The sequence below is a fragment of the Thunnus thynnus genome, chromosome 10 (genome assembly GCF_963924715.1).
Source record: "Thunnus thynnus chromosome 10, fThuThy2.1, whole genome shotgun sequence".
Classification (NCBI taxonomy): domain Eukaryota; kingdom Metazoa; phylum Chordata; class Actinopteri; order Scombriformes; family Scombridae; genus Thunnus; species Thunnus thynnus.
The window spans coordinates 30,102,058-30,129,838 of NC_089526.1; the positions used below are offsets into that span (position 1 = coordinate 30,102,058).

Consider the following 27,781-nt stretch of genomic DNA (forward strand, 5'->3'; position numbering starts at 1 on the left):
TTCCTTGCTGTCTTTCTACAATGATTAGAGTGTGTGAGTGTGTGTATTCGTGGTAGAAACGCAGCCAATCAGACGGTGCCAAGACAAACTGGTAATAGGACTCATGTTGCGTTTTCCAATCATGATGCCAGAGTGTTCTCATGCACTGTTCAATGAGGTTTGACACATCATTTGGACTAATAGAGCGATCCTCGCCTTCAGCTTGCAGTCACACACTTCATCAGTATATGTGAGTGTGTGTTTCAGGATGTATATGCTGGGATTTCGGATCCTGCCACCACTAAATCTGTGACTCACGCTCTTAATGCTCTAACCAGTTGCTAATTACTTGGATCCTCACAGTGTTTTGTGAATAACAAAGTTGTGAGTTGGATATTAAAGAGGAACTTTTTTCCTCGGAAAATGACAGAGCCAGACATGATTTCATGTTTGAAACAGGTGATGGATGAATAGATGGAAGCCATTATAAACAGCAAGGAGGTTGAAAACACTTCCAACTGGCCTACACTGTGCCAGTTTGTCTGTTGCGCCAGCAAAAGACTTTTAATGAAGCTTTGACTATCATTACTCATGTTGACTGGAGCAAACATTTCCATTCAAAGCTAGTGGTAACATTTTGATGTGATATTTTGTCAATTACAGTTCTTGGTCACATCATGGGGAAAATGCAGGTTGCATATGAATTAGATTTAGATTTTTGCATTTTCTTATAATTAATATGCTTAATTAGTGTGGTAAATTCTCCTTACATCATTCAAAACATAATGAACTGCTGTTTTGCCTGTTACTGCTGCACACCTGGGATCAACCAACCGTAACAGTGATATAGTGGTAACAGCTAACAGGTGAAAGATGATGTCATGTCTAGTGTGTGATAGCCTTATAAGGACTGCTTAGAAATAGCAGCTATTTGCTGATAAGAACCGCTGAAGTAGGTCCACTGACCTTGTGGTACTTTGATTTCCCGATAACGTTAATGAAATGCATAAAACTTGCTAGTAAAAAAAGAGGGTCAGAGACTCAGCTCCATGCATTTACACGACAGTTTAAATTAAACTAAACAGTAAGTATTTCTCATTGAATTTGGATGGATTATTCAATTAAATCACCAGTGTTTAAAGCTGCACATCTCAATATTCTCAGCAATGGATCAAATGACTTTGTGTAATATTAACAGTGTTTTTTGAACTGACAAACCCACAGTCACTCAATTCTGCACGTGTACCCAGAGATCTGCAGAGTGTGATAGTGTTGCGGTTTCTCTGCCTGCAAATGTTGTTTCCAGCAGCAAAAGGCAGCTGTTTTCAGTGAAAAAGCTCTGATAAAACTACTGCACACTACCAGACAAAGTTAGTGACTAGCTGGCATTGAGCAGCTAAAGAGCCAGATATTTTTCTCAGGGGTTGGTGCACTGTTAAAAATTCCTTATTAAATCACTCGTGTCAAGTCATTAATCTTACTGGACTGGCTGATTTTTATATGTTTTAATAAAGACTAAAATTTACTTCATAGAATAGATACATTTTTTGAAAGCCAATACATGTCCAAATCAAGCTAATGATGTTCCATGTCTGCTGGATGCGTAAATATGCTGTTTACTAACATATTAGCCATGTTAACTTTATAAAGTGATAATATGTTAGATTTGTGTTTTCAGCTTGTTGTGCTAGCCTGACGTGAAAAAATTAAAAAAAAAAAAAAAATCAATGAATGCAGCTTTAATATAGCTCTGTTTAACATTTGCTGTTGGATATTTTCCAGTTTATCTCCACACAGTGTACATTATGGACCCTATGTTTCTTGAGGTAATGTTTGCATTATGTATGGGTTTTATTACAGGACAGAAACCTCACATTGAAGTAGTTTAACATTAATAAAGTTGTTTACCATCTTTCTCTGTGGAGTTTTTACCCTTCTAAATGTATATAAATAACCTGCCTTTATCCAGGCTGGTATCATATTATGGTGGAGCGTGGAGGAATCCAGCCACAGGGAGGCTGGTAACCCTGACTAAAAGTGAATATCATAGTCACTATTTACTTGTTATGGTAACAGCACTGCCTTTACAACCCAGACTACTTCATTAACATGGCTCATATCTCTCTGGCTCTCTGCTACTCACTCACTTCTTTCCATCACTGTGTCTCTCATCTACTTCCTCATCCTCATCCCATCTCTCTGACCTGGCCACCATGCTGTTGTTTTGCCACACACTGCCCTTCTTCTTTTCCCTCTTTTTTATGCCTCTTCAAGTCAGCCTGCCTGACTCATTTCTCTATAAAGCGGTCTGCTGTGTGACTGATGTACTCACTGACAGCAAGCCAAGATTCCACAGTTAAGGAGGAACTGTAAAAATAAGAATAAAAAAACAGATCTTGGAACATGCACAAAGACACTTTTTCCTCTATCGCTCCATATCCATCTCCCTCCTCTTCCTCTTTGCAGGCTGCATTCAAGAAGTCGAACTAATTAATTTCCCCCCTGTCTTATTTTTATCTCTTGTTCCTCTTTTTTATCATCAAAATAGAATGACCCCCTGGCATCAAAAATCCCCACTTCAGGTCATGAGGAAGATTTCATTCATCATGACGGATGCCAAAATAACCCATGAAATAACTTGGAGGAGATCAGGCGACATCTGTGCAAAAACAGACAGTACAAGTGGAGGAATCCGCGTCAGAAATGAATTACCTACATCTCATTCCTCACATACCGTTCCTCCAAGCATGTAAAACCGACTTTCACAAGAGCACAGCCGTAAATACAGCACTAAAACAAACAGCATGTTACTATGACAAGGCAGCATTTACTATCAATGCCTCTCTTCCCACTAAAACGAATTCACAAGCTCCAAAACACATGTGTAACTGACACTGCCTGAGAGGCGACATTAGTCTGCTCCAAATCATCTTTACAGCTTCTTAATTAGAAACAACTGGAGTGTCACTAATGTGGTTAGATTTGCGAAAGTGTCAAATGAGATTTCGTCCACAACGTTTTCACTTCACTTTCTAAAATCTTGCCGTCAATATTAGAATTCTGAATCAATAAGAAACTAGAAAGCACTCAGAGAACATGTGCACACCTCCATCAAGGCCATACAAGCTAAATTTTCTATTGTTTATTTTAACAAAAAAAAAAAAAAAAAAAGAATCTGCAGATGGATCCAGCTTTGCTTTCAGATCACCATTGTCACAACAGTTGTGACCTTCTCTCCACTGCTTCCTCAAAGACAGATTTGCCTTAAATAGGAAAAGAATGATCCATGAACATCTCGTTAAAAAATGCTGTCTAGAGGATGTAATGGCAGAGAAAAAAGTCGATTAAAACTGGGAATTGTCCCTAGCTTTGAAAAAAAATCATTTTTTGGCCTAATTAGGACTCCAAAGCAAATCACCATTTAATGGTGTTGCATACAGTATAAACATAAAGATATTGCCATTATGGTACCTGTGTATACTGTGTAAGGAAAATCCTTGAATAGGTGCAAACTGTGTCCTCCATTTCTTTGAAAGCCTCTGGCTTCAGTTGTGTTGTGTGTGGTAAAGCATAAAAATAACCTAACAAGTATAATGATCTCAGACTCACTAGAGTCAGTTATCATGCGGTAGGAGTAACAACACCATGCTGTATGTGGCATTAGTGCTGCACAATTGTTAAGCAGCAGAAATTGACAGATTTTAAAGGGCGGGTTCACAACTTTTCAAATCTGTCTTAAAACAATAGTCAGGTGCTCAAATGAACATCATAACAGGTTTTTCTTGCTGTAATCATTCCTCCTGTTCATACTGACCATTAAAAGATCCCTTCATAATGCACTTACAATGGAAGTGATGGGGGACAAAATCCACAGTCCTTCTGTGCAAAAAAAGTATTTAAAAGTTTATCTGGAGCTAATATGAAGCTTCAGCTTCCAAATGAGTCAAATCAAGTAGATATCTTTCAACGTTACAGTCTTTTTAGTGCCAAAGTCCCTCTTTTTGTTACTATTTGATGCTAAAAAGACTGTAAATGTGGCAGATATCCACTTGATGTGACTAACTCAGACTGATGAAGCCTCATATAAGCTTCAGATCAACTTTTAAAAGCATTTTTGCAGAAAATGACTGTGTGGACACATTGTGGATCTTGGCCTTTTTCATTTACACTGAAAGCACATTTGAAGGGATCTTTTAATAGCCAATATGAACAGGAGGAATGATTACAGTGAGGAAAACCTCTTTCACTGTTCATATGGACACCTGACACTTGAAAAATTGTGAACCCATCCTTTAAAGAAATGTGCTCTTTTCAATGGCTACATCTCTAAACTGGACACAACTGTGCATCTAGCTTTGAGCAGATTTGATTAACAGCAGCAACAATTTTATCACCTCACTGACACAGTGACAATACTGCACACATCCCCTGTCTGATTAATGAACAGGCTTTCACGCGGCTGTCCAACAAAACACAACAAGCCCTGTTTGTATTTGCTGCTGTGGGATCACAATGTTCACCGCCTAAGAGTGACATTTGTTGCACATGTTTGGATGAACAAAAACACTCGCACTCACACACACCAGAACCCGTTAGTGTGACTCTCAAGCAACAAACCACATGCACATACACTATTACGGGCACGTCATAAGAATGTAATGCAGGGGAAGAACAATGCAAGGCATTTGTGGAGGAATAAGCCATGGCATTGGTCCAATAAACAAACAGGGACTTCCTGCTGCATGTGTCCTCAATGGGAGGAAGGAACCACAACCCTTACCCTTAGGCCTGAGAGAGAGTGTATGTGTGTGTGTGTGTGTGTGTTTCAGTAAGAGATACAGACTGACAAACACAAAGATTATGATTTCCACAGAATACCATACACATCCTTAATAGACCTACTTAACTGCCCAATTCAGTATGAAGTGCTGTTTTGTTTTTTAGGCCAGTGTTGTCTTAGCAACCCCTGTATGGAATCAATAACAGGAAGATCAGAGTGAAGTGTCAGCTATAGAGCTGGAGATCATGATGATAAGTTAACAAAGTCAGAATTCCAGCTTGTTTACTAACTGTGTGCAGTGAACGGGGAAAACCTACCTATCAGTGCTGGTCATGGCCATGCATATTTAGATTACAGCTAATTTACTGTCCACATAATCACATAATCCATACCAGCGAGGTTGAGCTTAATTTGCAAAACAAACTCACCAAATAATTGTAGCACATACAGTAGATTCTTTGAAATGTGTTGTAAAGAGGAGAATTTGGTGGCTGCATTCATTATCATGAGACTGGGACATGACCACAAGCAAGTCAGGCAAGCAAGGGAGGATCAAAACATGCCAATTATAAAGGGTGGTTCAGGGAGCAAGGTCGCCACTTTTGATGTGTCAGTTTTACAGCTAATGCATACAGTTAGCCTTTGTAGTTAGTGATGAAGGGGGTATTGGTTAGCTGGCTGGTGAACATGTATTGATGATTTGTATAAATTAAGAGATGAAGGTTCACTCAAATGTCAAGAAACAGACTTTCTCATGTAGCTATAGTGGTATCTACTGTACAGTATTATACAGAAAGGTTTGGTTTTATGTGCCCAGCTTTGGCTGTGAGACTTCTGCCTCTACCCCAAAACAACACAGGTAAGTGGAATTTCATTTGTGGTGCTTACAGCACGGATAAACAACTTTGTAGGGGAAAGTCCCCTCGTCGCTTCTAATGCAGACAGTACAAACCCATAAAAAACCAGGACAAGCTCTTTCCTCAACCCCCTAGGAATGCTGACCAATAAGACATCAGTCGGATTTCTAAACTTTTCACTCACCAGACCACACACCACATCCTGCAAACAGCATCGATTGAGGTAAGAAAAGCCCTCATCTCCTACATGGCCCGCAACCATCACCCCACCTCTTGCTCTCATAACTCACCTCTAGGAACACACACACACACACACACACACACACACACACACACACACACACACACACACACACACACACACACACACACACTAGTAGAACATGGCCTGGACCCCTGCCACTGAATCAGCAGAGCTTCGTTAGTGGTGCTAAAAACCAGTCAACACAACAAGATGTGAGATGTTTGGAGCTCTTTGTTGAGTGGATCACTTAGAAATAATGCAGAATGCTTGCTAGTCTGAAGATGTGATTCGGAACAATAGGAGGTGAAACCTCAAAATCTAGAGTCATAAGTGACCAATGAAAACTAGAAGGGCTAAACCAGGAGCTCTCCTCTATTGAGAAATGTCCAGATCCAGACCGGTGACTTATTCATCATTTCGAGATCTAGACTCCAGATTCTCACCACAGCACATCTAATGCCATCTCTGCAAGAGGCCACCCCAAGTATTTCTACAAAATCTCTATTAACTTGCTTAAACCCTGGTGCTTTCATAATTGGTAACTTCAATTGGAAATTCAGAACTAAGTTGTTGTACTGTTGATTTGACTCACTGCTTCCAACGTAACAGTCCTTTCATCTGTTTATCACGCATCATTCATTTCAATCATTCACAAGTCATAGCCTTGTGTACCAGTTTCCCCTTTCCCTCATGTGTCTTGTTTGTAATATGTAGTTGTAGTGTTTTGCATTTGTAGTTGTAGTATTAGTAATAAATGTGTGTGTAACTAAAAGTGAACTTGTGCTTGCATCTCAGTCACTTAACCTTAAAAGACCATATACCCTCACAAAATCATAATTAAGATTATTAACAATCATAGTTCTAATTGACCTCTCTTGTGTGGCCAAATAGGAGAACTATTTCCCTTTCATTACACTTACTCTAGTATGAGTTATGTTGCTGGACAAATTAACTTAAAATTTGAGTTATGCACAATAATAATTCATAATTCCCCCTTAAAATCACAATACTATTTGAGTGCACACATTCCTTACAACATTTATAAAACTGAAAAGCTGCATCTCTTCCCAGAATCAGTTTCCTTATTTCTCAGGATGACCACAAATGAAATTCACCAGTCATCTGACACAGGCCTGAACAAAGACAGCGGGCATTGAGAAAAAGTGGACATGTTCACATGTTTCTAAACACATATGAGAACCCTCCCGAAAATGGGCATATGACAAACGTTTAAGTCACACAGACCCTTGTGGACCCTTGCAGCCATGCAGATGCTGAAACTATAAATGGAGTTTACTGTGGGTAAATTGCTATGCAATAATTAAAATAATTACAGATTTGTAAAAATTTTAAGTATTATTTGAACAGAGGCAGCATTTTGTATTACTATGTTAACTATTCCTTTAGCTTTGTTTTGTGGTCCTGTGTCAAAATACAGTCTTAAAGGATAGTTTCACATTTTTTCAAGACCGTCTTACTCACATGCACATATGTACACTGAAACAGTTTTAGCTTGATGTAATAGTTCCTACTGTCTACTAGCTTTGAAGAGATCCCTTCCTTATCTGTAATATAAGAGATGGGGGACAAAATACATATATTCCAAATTTTATCTCAAGTTAATATGAGACCTCAGAAATTAGTAGAGTTAATCAAATCAAAGTGAGAATCTTCCCTCTAAGATTTCCAAATTCACACTTTATGTTACCCTGGACAGTGTTTCATGACTGAGCTGTGGTAGAGGGACAGTAACATAAAGAGGGAATTTTGTACTAAAATGACTAACTTTGAAAGAAACTCACTTGAATCCATATAATTGATTAATTGTTCATGTAATTTTTCAAGAAAAAATGAAACATGTTTGATGGTTCCTGGGTCTCAAATATGATCATTTGCAGCTTTCCTCTTTTCTCACATAGGCTCTAAAAACTCTAGTGGCCAATTATTATAGTTTTCAGATAGAAAATAATCAGCTGAATAATCACTTCTGAAAATAATGTTTAGCTGCAAAATAACACAGACTACACAAGCAGGGTAGTATTTTAGATTTAGATTACTGGATGGTTTCTTATTTGGTTGTAGGTTTGTTCCAGAAACCTTAGAGACAGATGTCTCAATACACTGACTAATAAAATCAAAACTTTAACACAGCTTGAAACTACCAGATATAAGTGAGAAAATATGCTCTTTGCTCGAAGTGCAGTGCAGTCTCATCTCAGCGATATTGTCAAACCTGAGGTGTGAAAACTGTTGAAGCATAATCTGTTTTAACACTTGGCCGCCCTTCAGCCTCCCACATTATTTACAGTAGATATGTGCAGCCGATAAACGTTACAGTTTAGTCAGGGGGCGGGAAGAAGAGGAATATAATCTGCTTTAATAATACTGTAACATAGAAAAAGAATAAATGGCCTAACCCAAAGAACAACCCACTGAGTCTACCTCACTGTCATTCACTACAGAGGTGTTCTGTGTCTGCAGGGCCTGTTCACCATGTGCTGGAGATGTTTCTGATTTGAGTTAAACACAGACAGGAAACCATGTGTCTGAGCTCTCCAGTGTGGCTGCCCTACACAACCACACACACATGCAGAGGCAAAGACAGACACTCAATTTTTCTTCTCAGCACTGCTAGAGGCAGCAGCCAAACACACAGCGTAGAACGCCCCTAGCTGCATGTCAGCGACCACACTGAGGATTCCCCTGAATGATGTTTACGTGTGATGCAAACAACACGTTTCCACTTCCTGTTTGTGATGATGATGCATTCTCCGTCATTCCATGAGACAGTAGCGACCATAAAGAGACCCACTAAAAAAAACAAAAAACCCCCAAAAACCCACCCACAACTTCTGTTATGCGTGCGAACAGCTTCACACACCAAAATACACGTACAGTTTCCTTGTCAGTGGCTGGAGAAAAAGTCAGTGAAGGAGGGGGAGGAAGTGAGAAGACAACCACGAAGAGGAATAATGATATATTGATAAGTGAAAGAAAAAAAGCAATGATTGACAAATTTCTAGTTGCAGAGTTTACAGTTAGAGGAAAAGGAGAGGCAAGGAATGACAAACCAAGTGCTTGGTTACTCATTTATAGCTGAAATATGAGGAAGGACTGCGGATATATTATTCTGCTAAGCAAATGTTGGAGGTTTCTGATAAACTGTGCAGCTGTCTGAACTGATAACCAACTGATTTTATAGCTGGTTAGCCAGACGTACAGTAACAGACATGCAGATGTGTAAACAATGTCAAAAATGGGTGTGATTTGCATGATTAGTCTGTTTTTTTTCCTGTGCAGGCAGTTGCATCAAATACATTCAGAGCAGGTGTGAATAGACAAACATACTGTACATATTTAAAGGATGAAGCTAGCAATATTCTATATGGTTCATACTGTCATTTAATTGATCCTACTAATAAGTATTATGTGTGTATCCAAAGTCTGATATATTCTTATTCCTCTGTGCTGTAGAGCTCCATTGTTGTACAAAACCTATTAAAAACACATTAATAGGACACACTGTTGCACTGGGTGACATGCTCCTTCATTACCATGAAGACAGTATACTTTATTTTGACTCAATTCACCACACACTGTCCTACTGCAATAAATACTCACTTGTGCACCAAATGTGTATTAATTCATGGCTGAAAATAATCCCCAACAAGTGCACACTCTGCTGCAGTCTGAGTAACAATTGTTAAAAACTACAATGTCCAACTGTTTTAAGAAATGACTAAGCATTTTTAAAACATGAATATCTGTGAGTTGTGACTTTTTAAAGATCAATGTCTTCAGTAAGAACCAATAGTCTTAGGGCTAAATGGCATAGACAGGGTGGTCAGAAAGTATGGAGGACTGACAAACACATTGTTTGTTTTGGTCTTTTTATAGGATGTATTGACGATAAATATGTATTAAATAACCAGCTTTGATCCAGCATTAATTTACTTTTTGGCCATTTAGGGGGCAGCGGAACAAACCATAAACAGAACACTGATACTATCACCTTATGATGTTGATATGGTGAAGGAGAAAAAAGTTTAGTTTAGTTTATTTACACATCAAGGTGACACAGAGCAACATTAGCATTCATTTGAATTTGTGTTTCGGGCCACCTTTTAGCTCTGTTTTGACCTCTACCAACTCCTTAGGGGAAATATTTGCTTCTTTAGATGCTAAATGCTCCACTATGTTCACCAGCTGGTCAGTAACTTTGTTTTTCTGTTGTTTGGGCCTGTGCGTGTAGTGTACAGTGAGTTCATCAGAACTTGTTCACTAAAAATAGCTGCTTGCTTCATTTGAAATGTTGATGAGAGTGCTGAGAGTGAAATAAAAGTCGTGGGCCGTGAACCACAACAATGAATGAAAGATGCTAAAATGCTCCATAGAGCTGAAGGGGAACTACAGAGGTAATTCTCTGAAGTTTGTCACTTGACCCATTATCTTTAGTCATTTGATCCATGGTTATAATAAATAAATTGATAGTGCAGCTTTAACCTCATTATCACACCACATTATCATGTACTTACTGGGGGAGAATGACAGTTTGTCGTTACACTCCTCCTCATCAGTACAGGAGCAAAAGTGAGCCATCCCAATTGTTGTGTTCTTCTCCTTCATCACACAGGTGGAGCTGTTGTAGTCCTCCAGCATAACACCATACAGTGGCCTGGATGGATCATGACAGAGTGTTTCCATGGAGAAGTTGGTCTCATTTTTCCTCCTGAGAGACAGGCAGACAGACAAAGCAGAAATGTAATGAACAATTTATACTCAAATAGCTATCTAGTAAATCCCATCTAAGAGATGAAGACAGTTTTCTGCTCTCAGGTACCTACCAGATAGCGACACAGACCTCGTTGCGGTCCATGCAGGTGGATGTGATGGAGCAGTTGGACATGCAGGTCCCTGTACCGTTACAGGAAGAAAGCTCCAGATCACAAAACTTACAAAGCTGATTCATATGGAAAAAGGGGGGCATACCTGCAGAACAAACACAAAAATATCCATCAGGTTGGCTTCATGTTTCAACAGTAGAATTTACTGAACATATTCATTTAAGGAGATAAATCCCATACATTTTTTCTTTAAAGCCACTTTGAGACAAACTTTACAATTGTAACCCAACTACCGTACACCTGAAAAGCAATTCTCCACTCATAACCAGTTGTAACATGGCGAGGCAGGCCTGTCAAGCTTTTGATTTCTCAACATGTTGAAGCAGTGTGCATGGGGCTGCAGTTAGAGCAATACTCTGTTCAGGTAGGATTGCAGTTTCTTTTTTAACCCTTTCTAAAACCAATAATACCATGAACAAATATGATAATACAAACAATAAAGCAAAAATCTGACTTCTTGCTTGTCCAAGTATGTAAGTTAAGCAGCTAAACAGGGTTATGTTATAATGAGTCTGATATCAACAACAATGCAAGAATAATGCTTGTTTTTTATTTCCATGTCTTTTTAATGGATCAACAACTTGTGAAGATGCTAGCTTTTTGCCTTGGGCATGCAGCTTTAGCCTCTGTCTTTTAGCACAATATCCTGTATCTAGCCATTAAGTAGTGTTATCTCATTATATTATTTTACATTATTTAAGACCAATTTGGGTTCTCCTTTTAAAATGAATTAAATATTAAAAATCAGACAGAGCCAATGTTTCAATCAACTCATTTAGCTAATGTTAGCTTAATTAGCTAGCAACATCTGATAAAATCTTGTCATTTCAGCTCACAAAATTGATGGTCAGTGGCTAGAAATGAAAAGTACGAAACCAAAAACCTGTTGTTTCAAAAATCACTTTTCAAGTTCAAGAATTTCAAATAACAACAACAACAAAAAAAAAAAATCAAGAATTGAGTGAACGTGGTAAGTCTGTCACTATTATCACTGTGACTGCATTATATGCCGTGTGAGAACGGAAAACTTGACAGGTGTAGCAACAGTAAAAGGAGGCAGCGGACATGGTTGTGTGGTTAGCAAGACTGTCAGAAGTCATGCAGCAGATTAAGACACACAAGACACATCAAACCAGGTTTGATATTTTAAGCCTATACTGTACAACAGCATCAGCTGCCTGAATCCTACCTGGTCAGGACCACAAACAACTTTCAACACAGACAACCACAACCAGGTCAATGCCTCCCCTGGGCTGCACTGCTTGTACCTAGATTGACTACCTCAAATGTAATGGGGCCAAAGGAAGCCATCAAGCCATGCAAAAATAGGCAATAACCACACTGAACCACCAACACAGTAAACCACAGCTGAATCAATAGGATGCCTGTGCCAGGTTACAGTAATTTCTTAGATCAAACCACATCAGATACATAACCAAAAGCCTTTGAATCTTTGAAATGCCTTCAAAATGACTATGTAAAAAGGGATTTCCTGAAAGAAGCAATAAATCAAGTTCATTCTTTTTTAAATTCACTTATGCATCAAAAATAGACTGTGGAGTGTTTTCTAATCTGTTTTACTGTTATGAGTGCTGTAGGATTTCTGGAGGTAAGAAAGATGAATGGAAAGTTCTGTTAAATGTGAAGTCAAATCCATCTAACAAATGATTCACAAGGTTTCTAAAAAACATGTCTACCAGTGGATAATTATAAATGTAGGTGCAGACTTAGAAGTGGTAACTCCACATGACAATTGTTTGTCATTTACTCAATGATCTTTTCCTATTTTAGAAATGTCACAAATGTCATTTGCAGCCAGTTATGTTTTCATTTTTGCTTATTATTAAAGGAATAATTGGCACTCGGATATAGTTTCATTGTCAGATATCATCACTCTGGCTGGTTGAAAGGTATTGCATGTGGTACAGTGGGTCGCGTGCTGCCTGGGCTGGTTGCATAATCAGTAAAATCTTATCCCTGTCATTCTCCTTAGCATGCTAGCAAGCCGCCTACGCCTCTCTGATCTCCTGACCTGTTCAGACCTGCCTCTCTGACTCTAAGCCCCTTGACTGGTGGCCTGGGAGTGTGTGTAAAAACCCTAACTAAGCCACATTGGCCTATGTTAGTCTGAAGTTTACAGAGCTTAAATATGCATTTTTAAACTATGTTTTTTAAGCTAGAAAGGGAAGGAAGGGAAGGTTTCTGGTTGACTGGAAGACTTTTGTGTTCAAATAATCCTGACTTGCAGGGTGGTATAGAGACTCTGGCATATACAGTAGGGTTCAGGTGTTGTGGTGTAGCAGGGCGGTTTCAGAGTTATGGAAACCCTCCTTCAGCTGGGAGGTCTAAATTTAAGCCTCTATGTCGCCAAGCATCTGTCCTGGTTCAGCTTCACTGAGCAGGACTCTGAACTCCTTCCAGCTTTGTGCCATTCTCATCAGTCTAACCTACACTCCTGGTTGGGATGGATAGCAATGAGGGTTTCAGGTTCTGGTCCTGACGTCACACCCCGCTAGCAGCTGTATTATATAGCTGTTCTTGTTCCTCAGGTTTACTGTCAGTTTTCTAAAATAAATATCTGTAATACAGCACTAGCTACCTCTAAGAAAAACCCTAAGAACCTAAGAAGAACCCTGCAATCTTCTAATGTCATCTTTAATCATCCTCAACTTTTAGCTGTAACTCAACTCTCTAAAAAATGTCTGTGCATTTTAGACTGTATCTTGTCTTAAGGCCGAAGTCTGTCAAGCTGGTGCCATTTTGGTGATGGTCTTGGAATTTGAGAAACAGTGTTTGTGACCTGTTTTTAGTATAGATTTTTAGTAATCTGTTTTATTATAAATGTCAAGGAGGCTTTAATAAGGTTTGTTTTGTCATTTTGAAACAGGCTCTTATGTTGCACTGAGCCTGAAGTGTGGGATACAATGTTCTATTAAACTCCATCTGATATCAGTATCTTAATTCCACTGAGTGAAATGTTTCAACAGTACACATTCTGGTATTGTAAGATTAGCGATTAAGAAACTTAAACAAACAAGCACTGTGATCAACGGATATCACATGATTATCATTTCAGTCAGAAAAACATGTCTTGTATGAATTGACCATTTTTAGCAAATGCCTTAACAGCCAGATTTGACAGGAAAGTCTTTGCTCTTTGAGCAAGGAGGTGAAACAGCAACAATGATTCTGCTCAGGAGAACTAATTTCCGCTTGATAAACACATACATGAACAAAATCTTAGTAACAATACCAAAAGTACAGCACATACGGAGAAGGTTGGGGTGGTGGAGACAGCGTTGGCATGAGGGCATCAGCATAGTAATAGTGAAAAGTGTCAGGTTGCAATGGCTATAAATATGATTGGATGTTACTTTTCATCTGGTAGCCAAACTGTTGAATGAGCCAGTGATTGTGAGGCATGAATGAATCAGCTGATGCTGATCAGCTAATGCAAGTGCAACTTCAATGCTCTGACTGAACTACCGTAGGGATATGCTCCATTAATGGTTTCCATGGAACTAACTCAGGTCAATTTTGGTCAGTTGTACTGTATGTACTAAATCAAAATTAGCTGACCCCTTTTTGTCATTATCAACAGCGTTAAACTGTGCAATGTAAACTGTCCAGATAAAGATGTGGGTCAGAGATGCAGGTACATACTCTCATCACATTTTTTGACTTAAGAGACTCTACAGATTTAGAAACGAAAGAGATGTCTGATACCACTTAACCATGATGAAAAAGGCCCCTCTCTTGCAAACAACAACAACAACAGCCGTCACACGTCTGAACCCACGACATAGACAAAACATCTGCATGAGTTGCAGCCTGTGCTATCGTAATATCAACTGACATAGTACCACGTCTGCAGTCCAACGGTGAAACCCGACCACAGGAGGGCTTCAGGTCTGACATGCATGAATTCTCATTATCCTCCGTCATGTCGTCAAACTCCACCAATTCTCCTTTAAGACCCAGGCTTCCCTGATACAGTATGTGTTTATCTGGGTGGGGGTGTGTATGTGTGACACCTGATCATAGTCTCATAAACCGGGTTATTCATTTAATAGGAAGCACGGTTAATATACTTTCAAGACACATTCCGTCACATAGATTCTAGTTTGGGGCAGGACAGGGAGCGTGAAATAGCAGAGCGCTAACACCCACACACAACCTCAGAGACAAATAAAACCTGCTGATTTAGTGCAGCAAAGTGCCACAGAGAGTGAATGGATCTGAATGAGTAACAGGGTTAGAATTACACTCTGTGCAGCCAGTGAGCTCAGTAAGTTCTTCATAGTGCTAATTAATCTTTATTGTATTGTTGTGTAACATTGATTGCACATTAAAAGCTCATTGACCATTAGCTTTTTATGATTAGGTCAATTATTGTTGAGAAGAATTCAAGGTGAAAGATGGGTGAAACAGCACCCTAAATGTCCCCATTTACTATCTTTTCTGGATTTATGATAAAATAACAGTGCTGTTGATCTTAAGATAGTTAGAGGCTGCAACTTTACACCCTTTTCTTTGAAGTTCCAGCAGATTGTGCCGGTGCAGAAAGTTAAAGGGCAACTGCGCATAAAGGTCTGTGGAGGTATGTGGGTCATTGTTCCAGCTGCTAAAGTACTTTGACTTTCTCTTTTATTACTGAACTTTTTCCTGCTGCAATTCCATGTGTAGGAATTATAGTATGAAAACACAAGTGACTTCAGTGCATCACAGGAAAGCGTGCACCATCATTAACCGTGCTTTTGATGGCTCCTGAAGGGGCTGTAATTGAAAGTTGAGGTTTCTGTGTGCTCCTGTTACTGCAGGAGGGAAATCATGCTACTGTGACCGGCTTCCGTCTGGCAGTCAGACCAATGAATAAACTTGATAAATACATACCTTCTGCATTTTAGCACCAGGTTCAGATGCAACAGGAACCAATATTATCCTCTAAATGTCAATAATGCTGTGAGATAAAAACTGTCCAAAATATTCTGAATGATATAAAATGTATAGTATTCATAATATTGGGGAAAAAACATGCATGGTCAAAATAACAGAAACACTTAAAGGTGTTAAAGACAAGGTTGCCCTTTAAGCCCATTCCTGTTTGCTATCATTTTGGAACCCATGGCTCAGACTGTCCATCAATTTTCAGGCCACAAACCTATGACAAACTCCATACTTATGCCATTTAAATGGATAGTTTGAACAATTTGACATTTTGATACATATTCGGCTTCATATTTGCTGTACAGACATGTCAGTAATATTTATCTCATTTAATATCCATCCATCTAATATTTATCTACCTCTTAACAGCCCATAAGAAACATACCAATATCCATCATTCCATCACATCCTATGTCCACTAACATCATCTAAATAACAAAAAATCTGTTTACTGGAAAAGGCAAACTCAAATGCAAACTTATTTTTCTGGAGCTACTGGAGAGCAGAACCAGGCATATCAGCATTGAAACTCCAACTCTTGTCATATAAAAGCTGACAGAGCACCTCATCCAATCAGCTGAAAAACCATCCTCTATTTCCGCCCCTCTCGTCTTCCCCTTCCCCTCTTTTTCCAAACCACTGAGAATGTGAGCTCACAGTGGACGGGGGGACAGACAGGAAGACTGACTGCCGTTTATCACCCGTTCACAGGAAAGGCGGCTCAGAACTGTTCAAATGTGAATGGAAAAAGTAAGAAATCTGCATACCAAGCAGGAATACTACAGTATAGGCCAGGGTCACTTAAGCAGTAGGTCAGGTTTCAACAAAATGAGCTTTAATGTATCCACATGTGATACATTTCTGGAGCCATGCGGCATGTCATATAAAAATTGACAGTATTGTGCTACTGGGTCTACTTCTGTCACCAAAATGAGGGGAGACAACTGGCAAGAGGCTGCACAGGGCTACATAACTGCCACAGCGGGAGGCTCGGCTCTCTCCCTCTGCTCCTGAAAGTTATCCTCCCACCTCTCTAACTCCCTCTTAATCCACCTCTCTCAGACTTGGCGCTAATCCTCTCATTCCTCCTGTCTTTATCTTCCTCCCTTAACTTTCTGAGGTTCCCTCTCTCTTTCTGCCACCTTCGCCTCCATCCCTCTTTTTTTTTTTTGTTTGTTTTGACCCAGTGATTCAGTGAAGCGAATTGAGAGGGGAGAGGGTATAAGGGATGTTGGCTAATATGGTAAAAATCAAAGGGAGACACTTTGGTGAGGTCAAAGTGGGTGACCCCTCTTCTCATTTCATGCCCAGTAAAGTCAGTGTAAACACTATATGGAATCAGGGCTTTGCAGGGCCCCGCAGATGTAGATGTAGAAGGGCTCTCTGAGGATGTAATCTAATGCAGCTAATTCAGCTTCAATAATATACCTGGGAAACTCTTATAAACTCAAAGAATCACCCAAAATACAATACCTTTGTGGCCAAAAGAAAAGACTAACCCATTCAAAGTTAAAGCTCTCTTTTCATCCAGCCTACTGTTTTCCTTTGCCTTTCATTTTTGAGTGGCACCTTCAAAATAGCCGGCGTCCGGCGCTGTCTTGGCTAAGCACAAGGAGTATGAAATACACAAGCTGACTGTGGCCTCTGCCCTGACACAAGAGAGAGAGAGAGATTCCCTAGAAAGGAAGGAAGGAAGGAAGAAGGAAACTTCCTGTGACAGCCCACCAAGCGGATGGTTATCAACATCAATTGAAAGCAAACAAAGAAAGAAAAGATCAAAACACCAAGGTCCGGCCCCGGTGTTTGGATAACCAAAATGTCAAGCTGCTCTAGCACTGGGAGAGTGGTGAGCAACTTCTTCCGGCCTGAGGTGCTCTGAAGAACTTCAGGCTGGAATAACAGGGAGTGTGCACAAGTGTGTGTTCATGTATATTTGTGGGAAGTACGGGGGCATATGGGTGGACATTTGTATGTGTCTGTGTGCATATGTGTCTGTGTGTCTATCTGTCACACATACAATGCAGCACGACCACACAGTCCTTTTGGTATGTGGGATTTCCAGGTTCAAAATAGGCCCCACCGTGGGAGGAGGGCAGGAACAAACAGGAGAGACAGGGGGAAAGGGGCAGAGTGGAGGAGAGGAAGAAGAAGAAGAGGGGAGAAGGGCATGATGGATGTTTTGCTTTTCAATCTACCCAACCTGTCAAAAAGTGTGGGGGCATTTCTGTGGTTTATTGAAACTGGAAGCGTGACCGTATGACAGGCAGAAATCAGCCAAGTCAGTTAAACTGTCATGGTTAACACATGGGATTACAGTCCACAGGAGGGAAACTGGATTGCTGCTTTGCAAATGACTCACAAGGACACTTTCTCACAAAAAATATCTTTCACTATGATCATGTAGAAACACAAGTGGTTTAATTCTCACGCAGGTACCAGTGAGTCAGTCTATACAAACTCATGCTGTGCACCCAAACTTTCTTCTAATCCATAGAGCCTTATTTTAAATTCAAGTGGAGATTCCAAAGTTTACAAAGATAAATATGTAATGTAATGTAAATTTTGAGTGAAATGTGTATAAAAAGTAGGGTTTGAATATTTCACTCAGTGTAAACATCATGTAGCTTCAGAACTGCAACAAGCTGATACAGGATACATATGATGCTGTAACCTTTAAGGGGCACCCACATGATTTCACATTGCACTTTCATAAAGCTGTGGGACTCACAAAACAGAGATTTGAAAAAGAAAGGTCAAAATCAGAGCAACAGAAGCTGTGCTCAGTTTCTAATACAAGTCAGACTCCAAAAACACTGGATCCTACAATCCCCATAATGCAACTCAGTAATAGTGTCTACACATTTTTAAACTCCACATCCCAAATTCTTAACACAAGCTTTCTGTTGAAAAATCTGTCTCCAAGATAACCTCACTGACGTCATCAGGATTATTTTTTTCAGACTTAAGGAAGCTCCTCCAGAGCCACAGAAGACATTATACAACTGTTTTCACATGCTGAGTAGTACTCCATGTCACATGTAAACTGATCTCAATGTGTAAAATTGGTGGAGTCCCAAAACAATTCAAAATGACATCTCAGCAATTACACTATTTTGCACAAAACAGCAAAATCTTATGGACACAAAATGTTCAGACTAGTTGTTTTGGTTTGTTTTTGAGATTTTGTTTAAGTTGAGCCTTTGCTGCAGTGAAAGTGACTGATATTTAGATGATTATTATTACACTTTATACAAGCAGACATTTAATACAACCGTGAAATTCTTTAGTCAGGTCAGATTTTATAGAAAGTCCTGTTCAGGCTGCTGTGGTGAATAAAAGATTACGTGATAGTGGAAAAAAAGACGATCTCATATGCGGAAAAACACTTGTGCAGATGTAAACAAGAGACTACCGTTAGTTAATGTTAAGAGTAGCCAGCAGTGAGGAGCATAGCTGAGCTGTGTATCAGCCCGCTGTATGAGTCACCTGTTGCGCCTGGCTGTTCTTTGCTCTCCGGAGAGCCATGCGTAACGTCCTGAAGGGAAACTTTCCCAGGCTCGTTACAACAACAGCCTCCAAGTTTTTGGTTAAATAGACGAACACTGACAGAGGAGAGGAGCGTGGTGATCTTGTGGCAGGAAACAGACAGCGAGCTGTTTAAGCTTAAGATATGCGTAACTCACCGGCAGCTCCGGGCTCCAGCAGCGCTACAACGAAAAATATAGATAAAGCTTCCCGTAAAGATAAAGAACCGCGCTGTCGCTTCATGTTTCTGTGTCCTCCGCCCAGAGATTCTCATTCAGATTAAAGGTAAACCACAGTCCAGTGGAGGAATGAGTTTGGTGTGTCCGCTGTGCTGTGCGCTCCACTCCGCTCAGCAGCTGGAGACTCACTGCTGAACCATTCATACACGCACACACACTGTACACTCATACACACACACACCCACACACACATACACACGGGACAGGAAACAGGAGGGAGGACTCTCTCTCTCGCTCTCTCTCTCTCTCTCTCTCTCTCTGTGTATGTGTGTGTGTGTGTGTATGTGTGTGTGTAATTACCTATCCAAATAGTGGAAATCGGAACAGTAAACAGCTCTGTATACATTTACATAAACTCAGGGCGGTGAAATGTTGCCAGCCAGCTTTCTGGAATATCACAGTACCTCCACAGATTTTCACTAAAGTGTAGACCTACAGTTAACAGAGTCCCAGCCTGAAGGAGAAGACATTTCACATACTTTCATACCTCAGAATATATGAGTGATTTGTTTCATGATTTTGTTTATACAAACAAGGCCAAAATGCCTGTACTGTATGTACCCATTAATCACTTTAAATAACAAGAAATATTTTAAAAATCTGTAGGGCATATATCTGAAGACATTAGCAGTATGATTCTTCAAAAGTGTCCAAAAAGGATTTTTAAGGCTACACACTGTGGAACATACAGTAGCCTATATACGTTTCTATGTTGGGAAATTAAAGGGGGTGGACAAAATAAAAGAAACATTTCCAAATAAATCACACCATTCATCACAACAACACAAACTATTACTTGATAAACTGCACAGGATCAACAAACAATGATCATTGATAAAGGTTGTGAGGGAGCCTGACCAGAGTGGATAAAAAGGTGGTAGGACACAGACTCAGACTTGTTGAATGAGTAATAAAAAGAGATTTATTCTGTCCAGTGTGACAAAACAAGTGTCTCAAAAAAGAAATGATTACAAGCAAATCCAATTTAACTGGCTTAACTCAGGATAACTCAAACTAAAGCATGATCATGTGCTCTCCCTAAACCCACATCTCTTCTCTTAAATAGGCCCACCAATTAACTATGCAGAACCACGTTTTTTGCAAGGGTGTCCTTTTCCTTATACCAACTGGCATATAACAATGCTACTCGTGTCAGTCAACAATGTTTACAAAAAACACATCATCCACAGAATAATCCTCATTACAAGCCAAAATAGTGCAAATCATATATATACTAAACCAAACATTTAACCAAGTAAAATAAATCACCCGATAGTTGGTCTAACCCAGTGACATCACTAGTGATGTCAGTGAGAGTATATAAACAGGAAGTGGTTGGGTGACTCCCCCTTTGCCTCCTGGCAAGCATGGTGAGTACGGTACGAAACACAAACTAATCTATAACTCCAGAAACAACCAATGACAAGTATGGAAAGAAACACAAAGTCTAATGGGGACTTAACAACAAATTTCTCAATTGATTTTCAAGAAAATGTATTATATTATCATATGTTGTGATATAAACTTGCATATATTACGAGAGGAGACAATTCATATCACCCACCCATAGTATACAAATATGGACACAGTGTAGATACATGTCATTGTTGACCAATCTAACACAATGTCTGCACAGGCTACGTAGAAAAAACCGCATGCTAGCAGCAGCGGCTGGGGCGACTCTGTATGTCTCTACACGGTGCATTCAGGCACAGTACTGAGAGTAGATCACCTGTGTTTTGGCGGCTCTCAGTGATCAATATGCAATCACCACACAGCCTGTGAAACATTGTGTAAAGCTGGAATTATGACCCTCTGATGATATACTCAATATTTTTACAAGTATAAAAGATAGTCACACAAACATATCTGAATGACGCCTGTGCACATTTCAAACATGCAGCCTGGAGAAGCATGTTCCAATCCATCATTACAATACCTCCACAAAACACATTCATTCTAAAATAACACCTGAGGAACAATTGGGACACTGGCTTGTCTGCATATGTGATGGATGAGATTGCTGACTGATGGCAGTGTTGATAGTGAGCTGAGCTGTATTTTGATGGCAGCACAGAAACTGAGCCCAGTGACATGATGATAGTAAAGCCGAGCCTGTCTGTCTGGTCATATGAGGCAGCAGGTCTGGACATGCCGCTCTCTGCCAACACTGGAACTGAGCCACACACTCTCTGGAGTCTCACAGCCCCTGTCGACCCCTCTCCTCAGCAGCCCTCTGGAGCTCTGGTCTTTCAGCCACAGGTCAGGGCCCAGTGGGCCGGAGCCTTGTTTGGTTTTGGGTCCCACATGACAGCTGTAGTAGAATATGTTTTATGGCCCGGGACTTTAAATAAACTCAGTTTGGCCTAATGTCTGAAAAGCGGAATCCTTTTATATTAAGCAGGAACTTGAAGGAAAATTCCAGGGTTTACAACCTGGGTCTTATTTTGGTATTAAAATAGCAACCTATTCTTAAGAAACTTAGAAGTTTCTATTTCCTTTGGAACAACTGAAGGATTTGTGTGCCTTATTTTAGTATTGCCTATATGTAATTCTGGCCGTCATTGCTATTGGTTATGAAAACATTTTACTCACCAACTAAGTGCTGAGATTTGGTTTGACAGGGATTCCAGCTTTATTACAGTCCACAGGTAATCTCTAGCCCAAGTTATCAGGCAAAATGTAAATAAATCCAATGTAACCCCACTAGCTGAATGATAGTCCAGGGTATTTTAATCCAGTGTGTACACATATTGTAACTACATTAAGTATTCAAACTGAAATGATGAAGTGCTGCTCCAAAATCTAACATTTACAATGAGCAGTTTGGGTAATAACTTTTAATTTTCATATTTGAATTAAAGGGAACCTATTCTGCACATTTCCAGGTCTATTTTTTTTAATCTGGGGAACTGGAATATCTACTGGAATATCTTTGCATGCTTTATAGTTAAAAAAAACTCTTAATTTAACTCATACTGACCCTTTATGCAGCCCCTCAGTTCAGCCTCTTTCTGAAACAGGCCGTTTTAGCTCCTGTCTCTTTAAGGCCTCCTGAGGAGCCCACTCCGTTCTGATTGGCCAACTTGTGAAATCTGCCCCTCCACTGGCTCAGGAAGCTATGTCAACAAACTATGTAACAAATGTTATTTGTAGGATTTCACTACTTTTTCTTCTTTACTCGAAATATCAACTTCTCAGATACATCCGTACATTTTTGAGCTGAAATCTGATCCAAAATATAAGAGTAGACAACATGAGCAACACATGGAAAAATCTAAGCAACAACCTTAGCAACCAAGGCTACAGAACAGATGGCTGTTTATGGGCCTTCAGGACGAGCAGATGTCAGCTCTTTAGCAAGATAGAAAAAATCATTGCAAACAGATCATTCAAAGCAGGTTGAAGCCCTGGCTTTTGACTTGCAGGCAACATTTCTACATATGTTCACCACAGGTTTTGGAACTTTTACCATGTTTAGCATAGATATCCGACATCATAACAGTATATAAACAACAGAAAATAAAATAATAATAATATGGCCCCTTTAAAGGATGCTGCTGACTTTATTCTAGGTTTGTCTTTTTGTCAACAAATCTAATTAAAAGACCAAAACCAACTATACATTAGTGTGTTTCTCTATACTTCCTGACTTCCTACTCTATCTGTGGCTCTCAGCCAGTTGGCTCCTACTAAACATAACTCTTCAAAAGACAATCAATATGAATATAAAGTTTCATTATAAAATTAATTTCCTAAAACACCCGGATGCTGTAGGAGGAAGAAGAAGGAAATAATGCATTTGTTGGGGACTATTCAGGCGAGGATTGATACACATTTGGAGCTCCATGGAGTATTTCCAGCAGCAGGACCGTATGTATGGGATTGAGTCACAATAAACTACAGTGAGTGTGTTAATTAACATGTCATTCAATGCAACAGTGTAGCTCCTTGATGTGTTAGTAGTTTTTGGACAACAATAGAGCTCTATGACACAGAGGAATAAGATATATCAGACTTTGGACACACACACATTACTCAGGAGGATTTAAGAGATAAATTGACTACAAGACAAATAAAAACACTAGCCTTATCCATTAAATTGCTTAGATAAGAGAGTGGTGGAGATAACAGAACTTTTGATCTCCATTTGTAGAAAAATCACAGGTATCATTAACATCATCTATTCAGATGTCCCAGTAAACCATGACAGTGTGAAAGTGAGTCATCACGCACAAAACAAGGACCCTAAAACTGAAGCAGATAAATGGAACTCAACCATCATTCATTTTATTATTTACACGTGTGGTTTTCCCACTGTAACATGTCAATAAGTCTTAAAAAAGGCATGGTGTCTGTCCTGTATAGTATTCTGGATGCTCTGTGCTCTCTTTTGAAACATTGAGTTAGGTAAGATGGCCAAAACTGTGACAAAAAAGACCGATGTTGTAAAATAAATAAGTAATTCCATTTTTATCTTCAAGCCATTCTGATGAAAGCAGTCTTGATATATTTAGATGCTGGATGGTTCTCCAAAATAAAAGCAGAACAGTTTCCTAACAGTTTTATTCATGAAAGCCAGTCTCCATGTGGAACTAAACAACATCCTGCAAATTGTCTGGCCGTTTCTGGGCAAGCCTTCGGTTCATTCATTTTACATGTACTGCATATATGAGCCACTAAAAACATCATACATTCCAGTCTCAAGAATTCACAGATGACACCTAAACCATTCGGATGAGACAGTACATCAGTGTGAACCCTTAGCAACCAAAAATTCCAAATGCTGTTGTACTGGCAACCACACTGGATATCCTAATGTGCGTGAATTGGGAAATGATACTATGAATCTCACTGACCGCTGACTTTAATATGATTTATGATAATTGCTGGTGGGGGGGTGAAGGCAGGGTGCTGCAACATTATATCAGAACTCTGCTGTCAGTCAGAGAATCTGAAACCATGGAGCAATTTATTTCTCTGAAGCTTCCAACTGTGGATCAGCAGAGGTCATAACTGCTACACTGAGATCATGGGTGTTACAGGATGCATTCAGGATCCAAATTAAGAAGTTTTGTGCTAGATTAATTCCCATGAGCACCCATGCTGAATTAGACTGATTTATAATATGTGTCAGTTGGCGTAGGTGTGGGCGTGTGTGTAATGACTTCAAAATTTCAGCTGTCATCGCCAGCAGTTGTCCATCTCTAACAAGCAGAGTCAGCTCTGTACTGGGCTGTATGCTGCTTAACACCTGCCAACTGTTAAAGTTTCTGTATTCTCACTCGGAGAAAGTTTGTCATGTTTGTCCTGCCCTTGCTGTGTGTGATGGCTAACATTCTGAAGTTCTGTGGACCATCGTATGAGACTCTGCCAGGGGAGTTTCACAATAATGGAAACTTGGACGCAGATGGGATAGAGCACCAGACTTTTTGCTGTCATGTCGGCTCAGTAAGCTATTAAAAGAATATTTTATTTTGATTCATGTGGTATCTGTTTTGTTTCGTTGGCCCCAGGAGATGTATAAACAGATACACCATCTTTTAGGCGACTGTCTGAGGGACAAAAATCATCCCTAGATCATTTGCTCCAGTGTTGCAAGCTAACTCCTCATGTCTGCAGGATCTGGCTGTGGCACAGCTCTGTCGCTGTTTTAATGTCCACTGGAAACGTTTCAGAGGCGGAGTGTTTGTTCTTCAGCAGCCACATTTAAGCCATATTTAAGAGCTGTTTTTCTGACTTTTTTCTTGTTTTGCAAGCATACTTGATACACATTTGTAGCTTGTTTAGATGTGGTAACAGATGCGTTGTGGCTGTACGTCAATATGACAACTCTTTGTGCCTCTAACTGCCTCTATGATAACTCATTTTTAATGTCACTACAGCTGATCTCACAGCAAAGCTGCTGCCAATAACTTGTGTTTTTGTTCTTTTTCTCAGATGATGTAGTGATCATAAAATAAGTGAGATTATCTGCAGCTCTGCAGCTCAGCCACAATCAAATTTCATATTACTTCCAATGTCTTATAAAAGCAACAGAAAAATATGTAAATGAGAGCAATTATATTGTGAATTTAGCTGCATTAAATCACAGTGTACAGACGTAGCTGGAAATATTGGTACCCTTCCACCTTAAAAAAAAAAAAAAAAAAAAATTCTCTGTATTAAGTTGAAACTGACAGAAGTATATCATATCCATCATTCTTTATGTCACATCGAATATAACTGAGACTTTGTTTTTGATTTACAACTTAACATATAAAACAAATGAAAATGGCATGGCCAAAAATATAGGTACCCGTAAATTAATATTTTGTAGCACAGCCTTTGGAGGCAACAACTGCAGTCAAGCACTTTCTGTAACTCTGAATAAGGTTTCTCCACTTCTCCACTGGTAGTTCGGCCCACTCTTCTTGAGCAAACTGCTCCATTTATCTAAGGTTTGATGGGTGCCACCTCCCAACTGCAAGTTTCAGCTCTTTCCACAGGTGTTCAATGGGATTCAGATCAGGACTCATAGCAGGCCACTTCAGAACGGTCCCACGTTTTCTTCTCATCCACTCTGCTTTTTGATGTATGTTTGGGGTCATTATCCTGCTGGAAGTCCCTAAGACACAGCTTTTTGACACTGGGCTGTATGGCTGTTTCACTCCAAAATGCCTTGATAGTCTTCTGATTTCATTGTGCCTTGCACCCAGTCCCTGAGGCAGCAAAGTAACCTCAAAACATCACTGAGCCTCCTCCATGTTTCACAATAGGCATGGTGCAACATAGGGTTGGTGTGATTTACCAAAAAGCTCTAATTTTGTTTCCTTGGTCCAAAGCACATTCTCCCAGAAGGACTGTGGCACGTCAACATGCATGTTGGCAAAGTCCATTGTGGCTTTTTTGTGTCCCCCTCTTATATATGGGATCTTCCTGGGTCTTCTACCATGGGGCCCATTTTCATTCAGACAGCAATGGATGGCACAACTTGAAACTATTGTACCTTGAACTTGAAGATCACCTTGGATCTGTATTGAAGTTTTCCTTGTTTCTCTCTTGACCATTCGAGCAATCCTTCTGTTCAATCTCGGGCCAATTTTCCTCTTGCGACCACGTCCAGAGATGTTCCATGGGCCTTGAACTTCTTAATAATCTTGGCAACAGTGGTCACAGGAACATCAGGCTCTTTGGAGATGGTCTTGTAACCTTTACGTTGACCATGCTTGGCTATTACCTTTTTTCTAATGTCTCTAGCTTTCCTTCTGTTTTCAGTGTGATGCACACAGTGGCACAAAACAGCAGAGTGAGTAATTTTCTCTTTTTAAACTGGCTGCATGAGTGATTATAAGATTGAAAACTTCTGTGATACTAATGAATACACAATAGTCTGCTTAAAGTATCACTACAAATCATTTATTTCTTACAACTTCTAAAGGGTACCATTAATTTTGTCCAGGCTATTTTAGAATGTCTTTGTTGAATAAGCATGAATTCAATTATTTTCACAACCTTTTTGGTTTGTTCCACTGCAAACCAAACATAGACATGAAATGATAATAAAATTTAATTTCATCACTGCTCAGGGTGAATGGTGCATTATTTTATTAAAATGCAAGGGTGGCAATAATTTTGCCCACGCCTGTATGTGATCACAGAGAGGAGGAGACATTACAGAGGTTCCAATGAGACCGTCTCCCTCCCTTCTTCTCATTGGTCTCTCACACTCTCTAATTACAAACATGATAAACTAGCTTTGTTGCGTATGTGTTAAGACAAAGTAAGTAACAAAGGAAATGCATAATTAAAATTTTATTTTAAGTCAACTGCCAATTAATACAGACATTTGTATAAATTCACAAGTGAATGTCATGCTTCAGAGATGCAAACTGGGCTGGCAAAAATAAAGATAGTGGAGCAGGGAAAAAGAGCCGGCATCTCACAGACCCAGTTGATATACACAGAACAGATTGTCTCTGGCAGCTGCAATGGAGTGTTCCTTAGTGTAGATTCAGATATTTTGACAGAACCATTTCTAGGCAAGTATATCTGCTACAAATTCCATCATATACAACTATTCAGCATTAGCTAAGATACACACAGGTGCCGTTATAATGTATTGCAACATATCAGAATGTTCATATTGTAAACAGTTTTGGGCAGTAATGCATTACTAATATTATTACTTTTCTCAGTAACGAGTAGTGTAAGGGATTACAATTTTACAGTTACTAATCCCAGTAACGTTTCATTTCTTTTACACTCAGCATGCTCGCTGTCTTACCAGAATTAATGGAGGGTTGATATCAGTGTGGTCTCTGCGT

General features: G+C 39.6%; 1 protein-coding gene and 1 long non-coding RNA gene across 2 annotated transcripts in view; both read right to left on the minus strand.

Moving 5' to 3' along the window:
* The window catches only part of tgfbr2b (transforming growth factor beta receptor 2b), a 44,085-nt gene extending 24,464 nt beyond the window's left edge, over nucleotides 1-19,621 (minus strand). Inside the window, exons 1-3 of the mRNA XM_067602448.1 lie at nucleotides 19,395-19,621; nucleotides 10,705-10,849; nucleotides 10,396-10,589 (exon numbers count right to left, since the gene is read on the minus strand). Coding sequence (XP_067458549.1) covers nucleotides 10,396-10,589; nucleotides 10,705-10,849; nucleotides 19,395-19,479 — 424 coding nt within the window. The 5' untranslated portion in view covers nucleotides 19,480-19,621. The remainder of the gene's footprint in view (nucleotides 1-10,395; nucleotides 10,590-10,704; nucleotides 10,850-19,394) is intronic.
* Nucleotides 1-27,781, minus strand: part of LOC137191953 (uncharacterized) — a 300,725-nt gene that overhangs the window by 225,512 nt on the left and 47,432 nt on the right. The gene's annotated exons all lie outside the window — the stretch shown is intronic.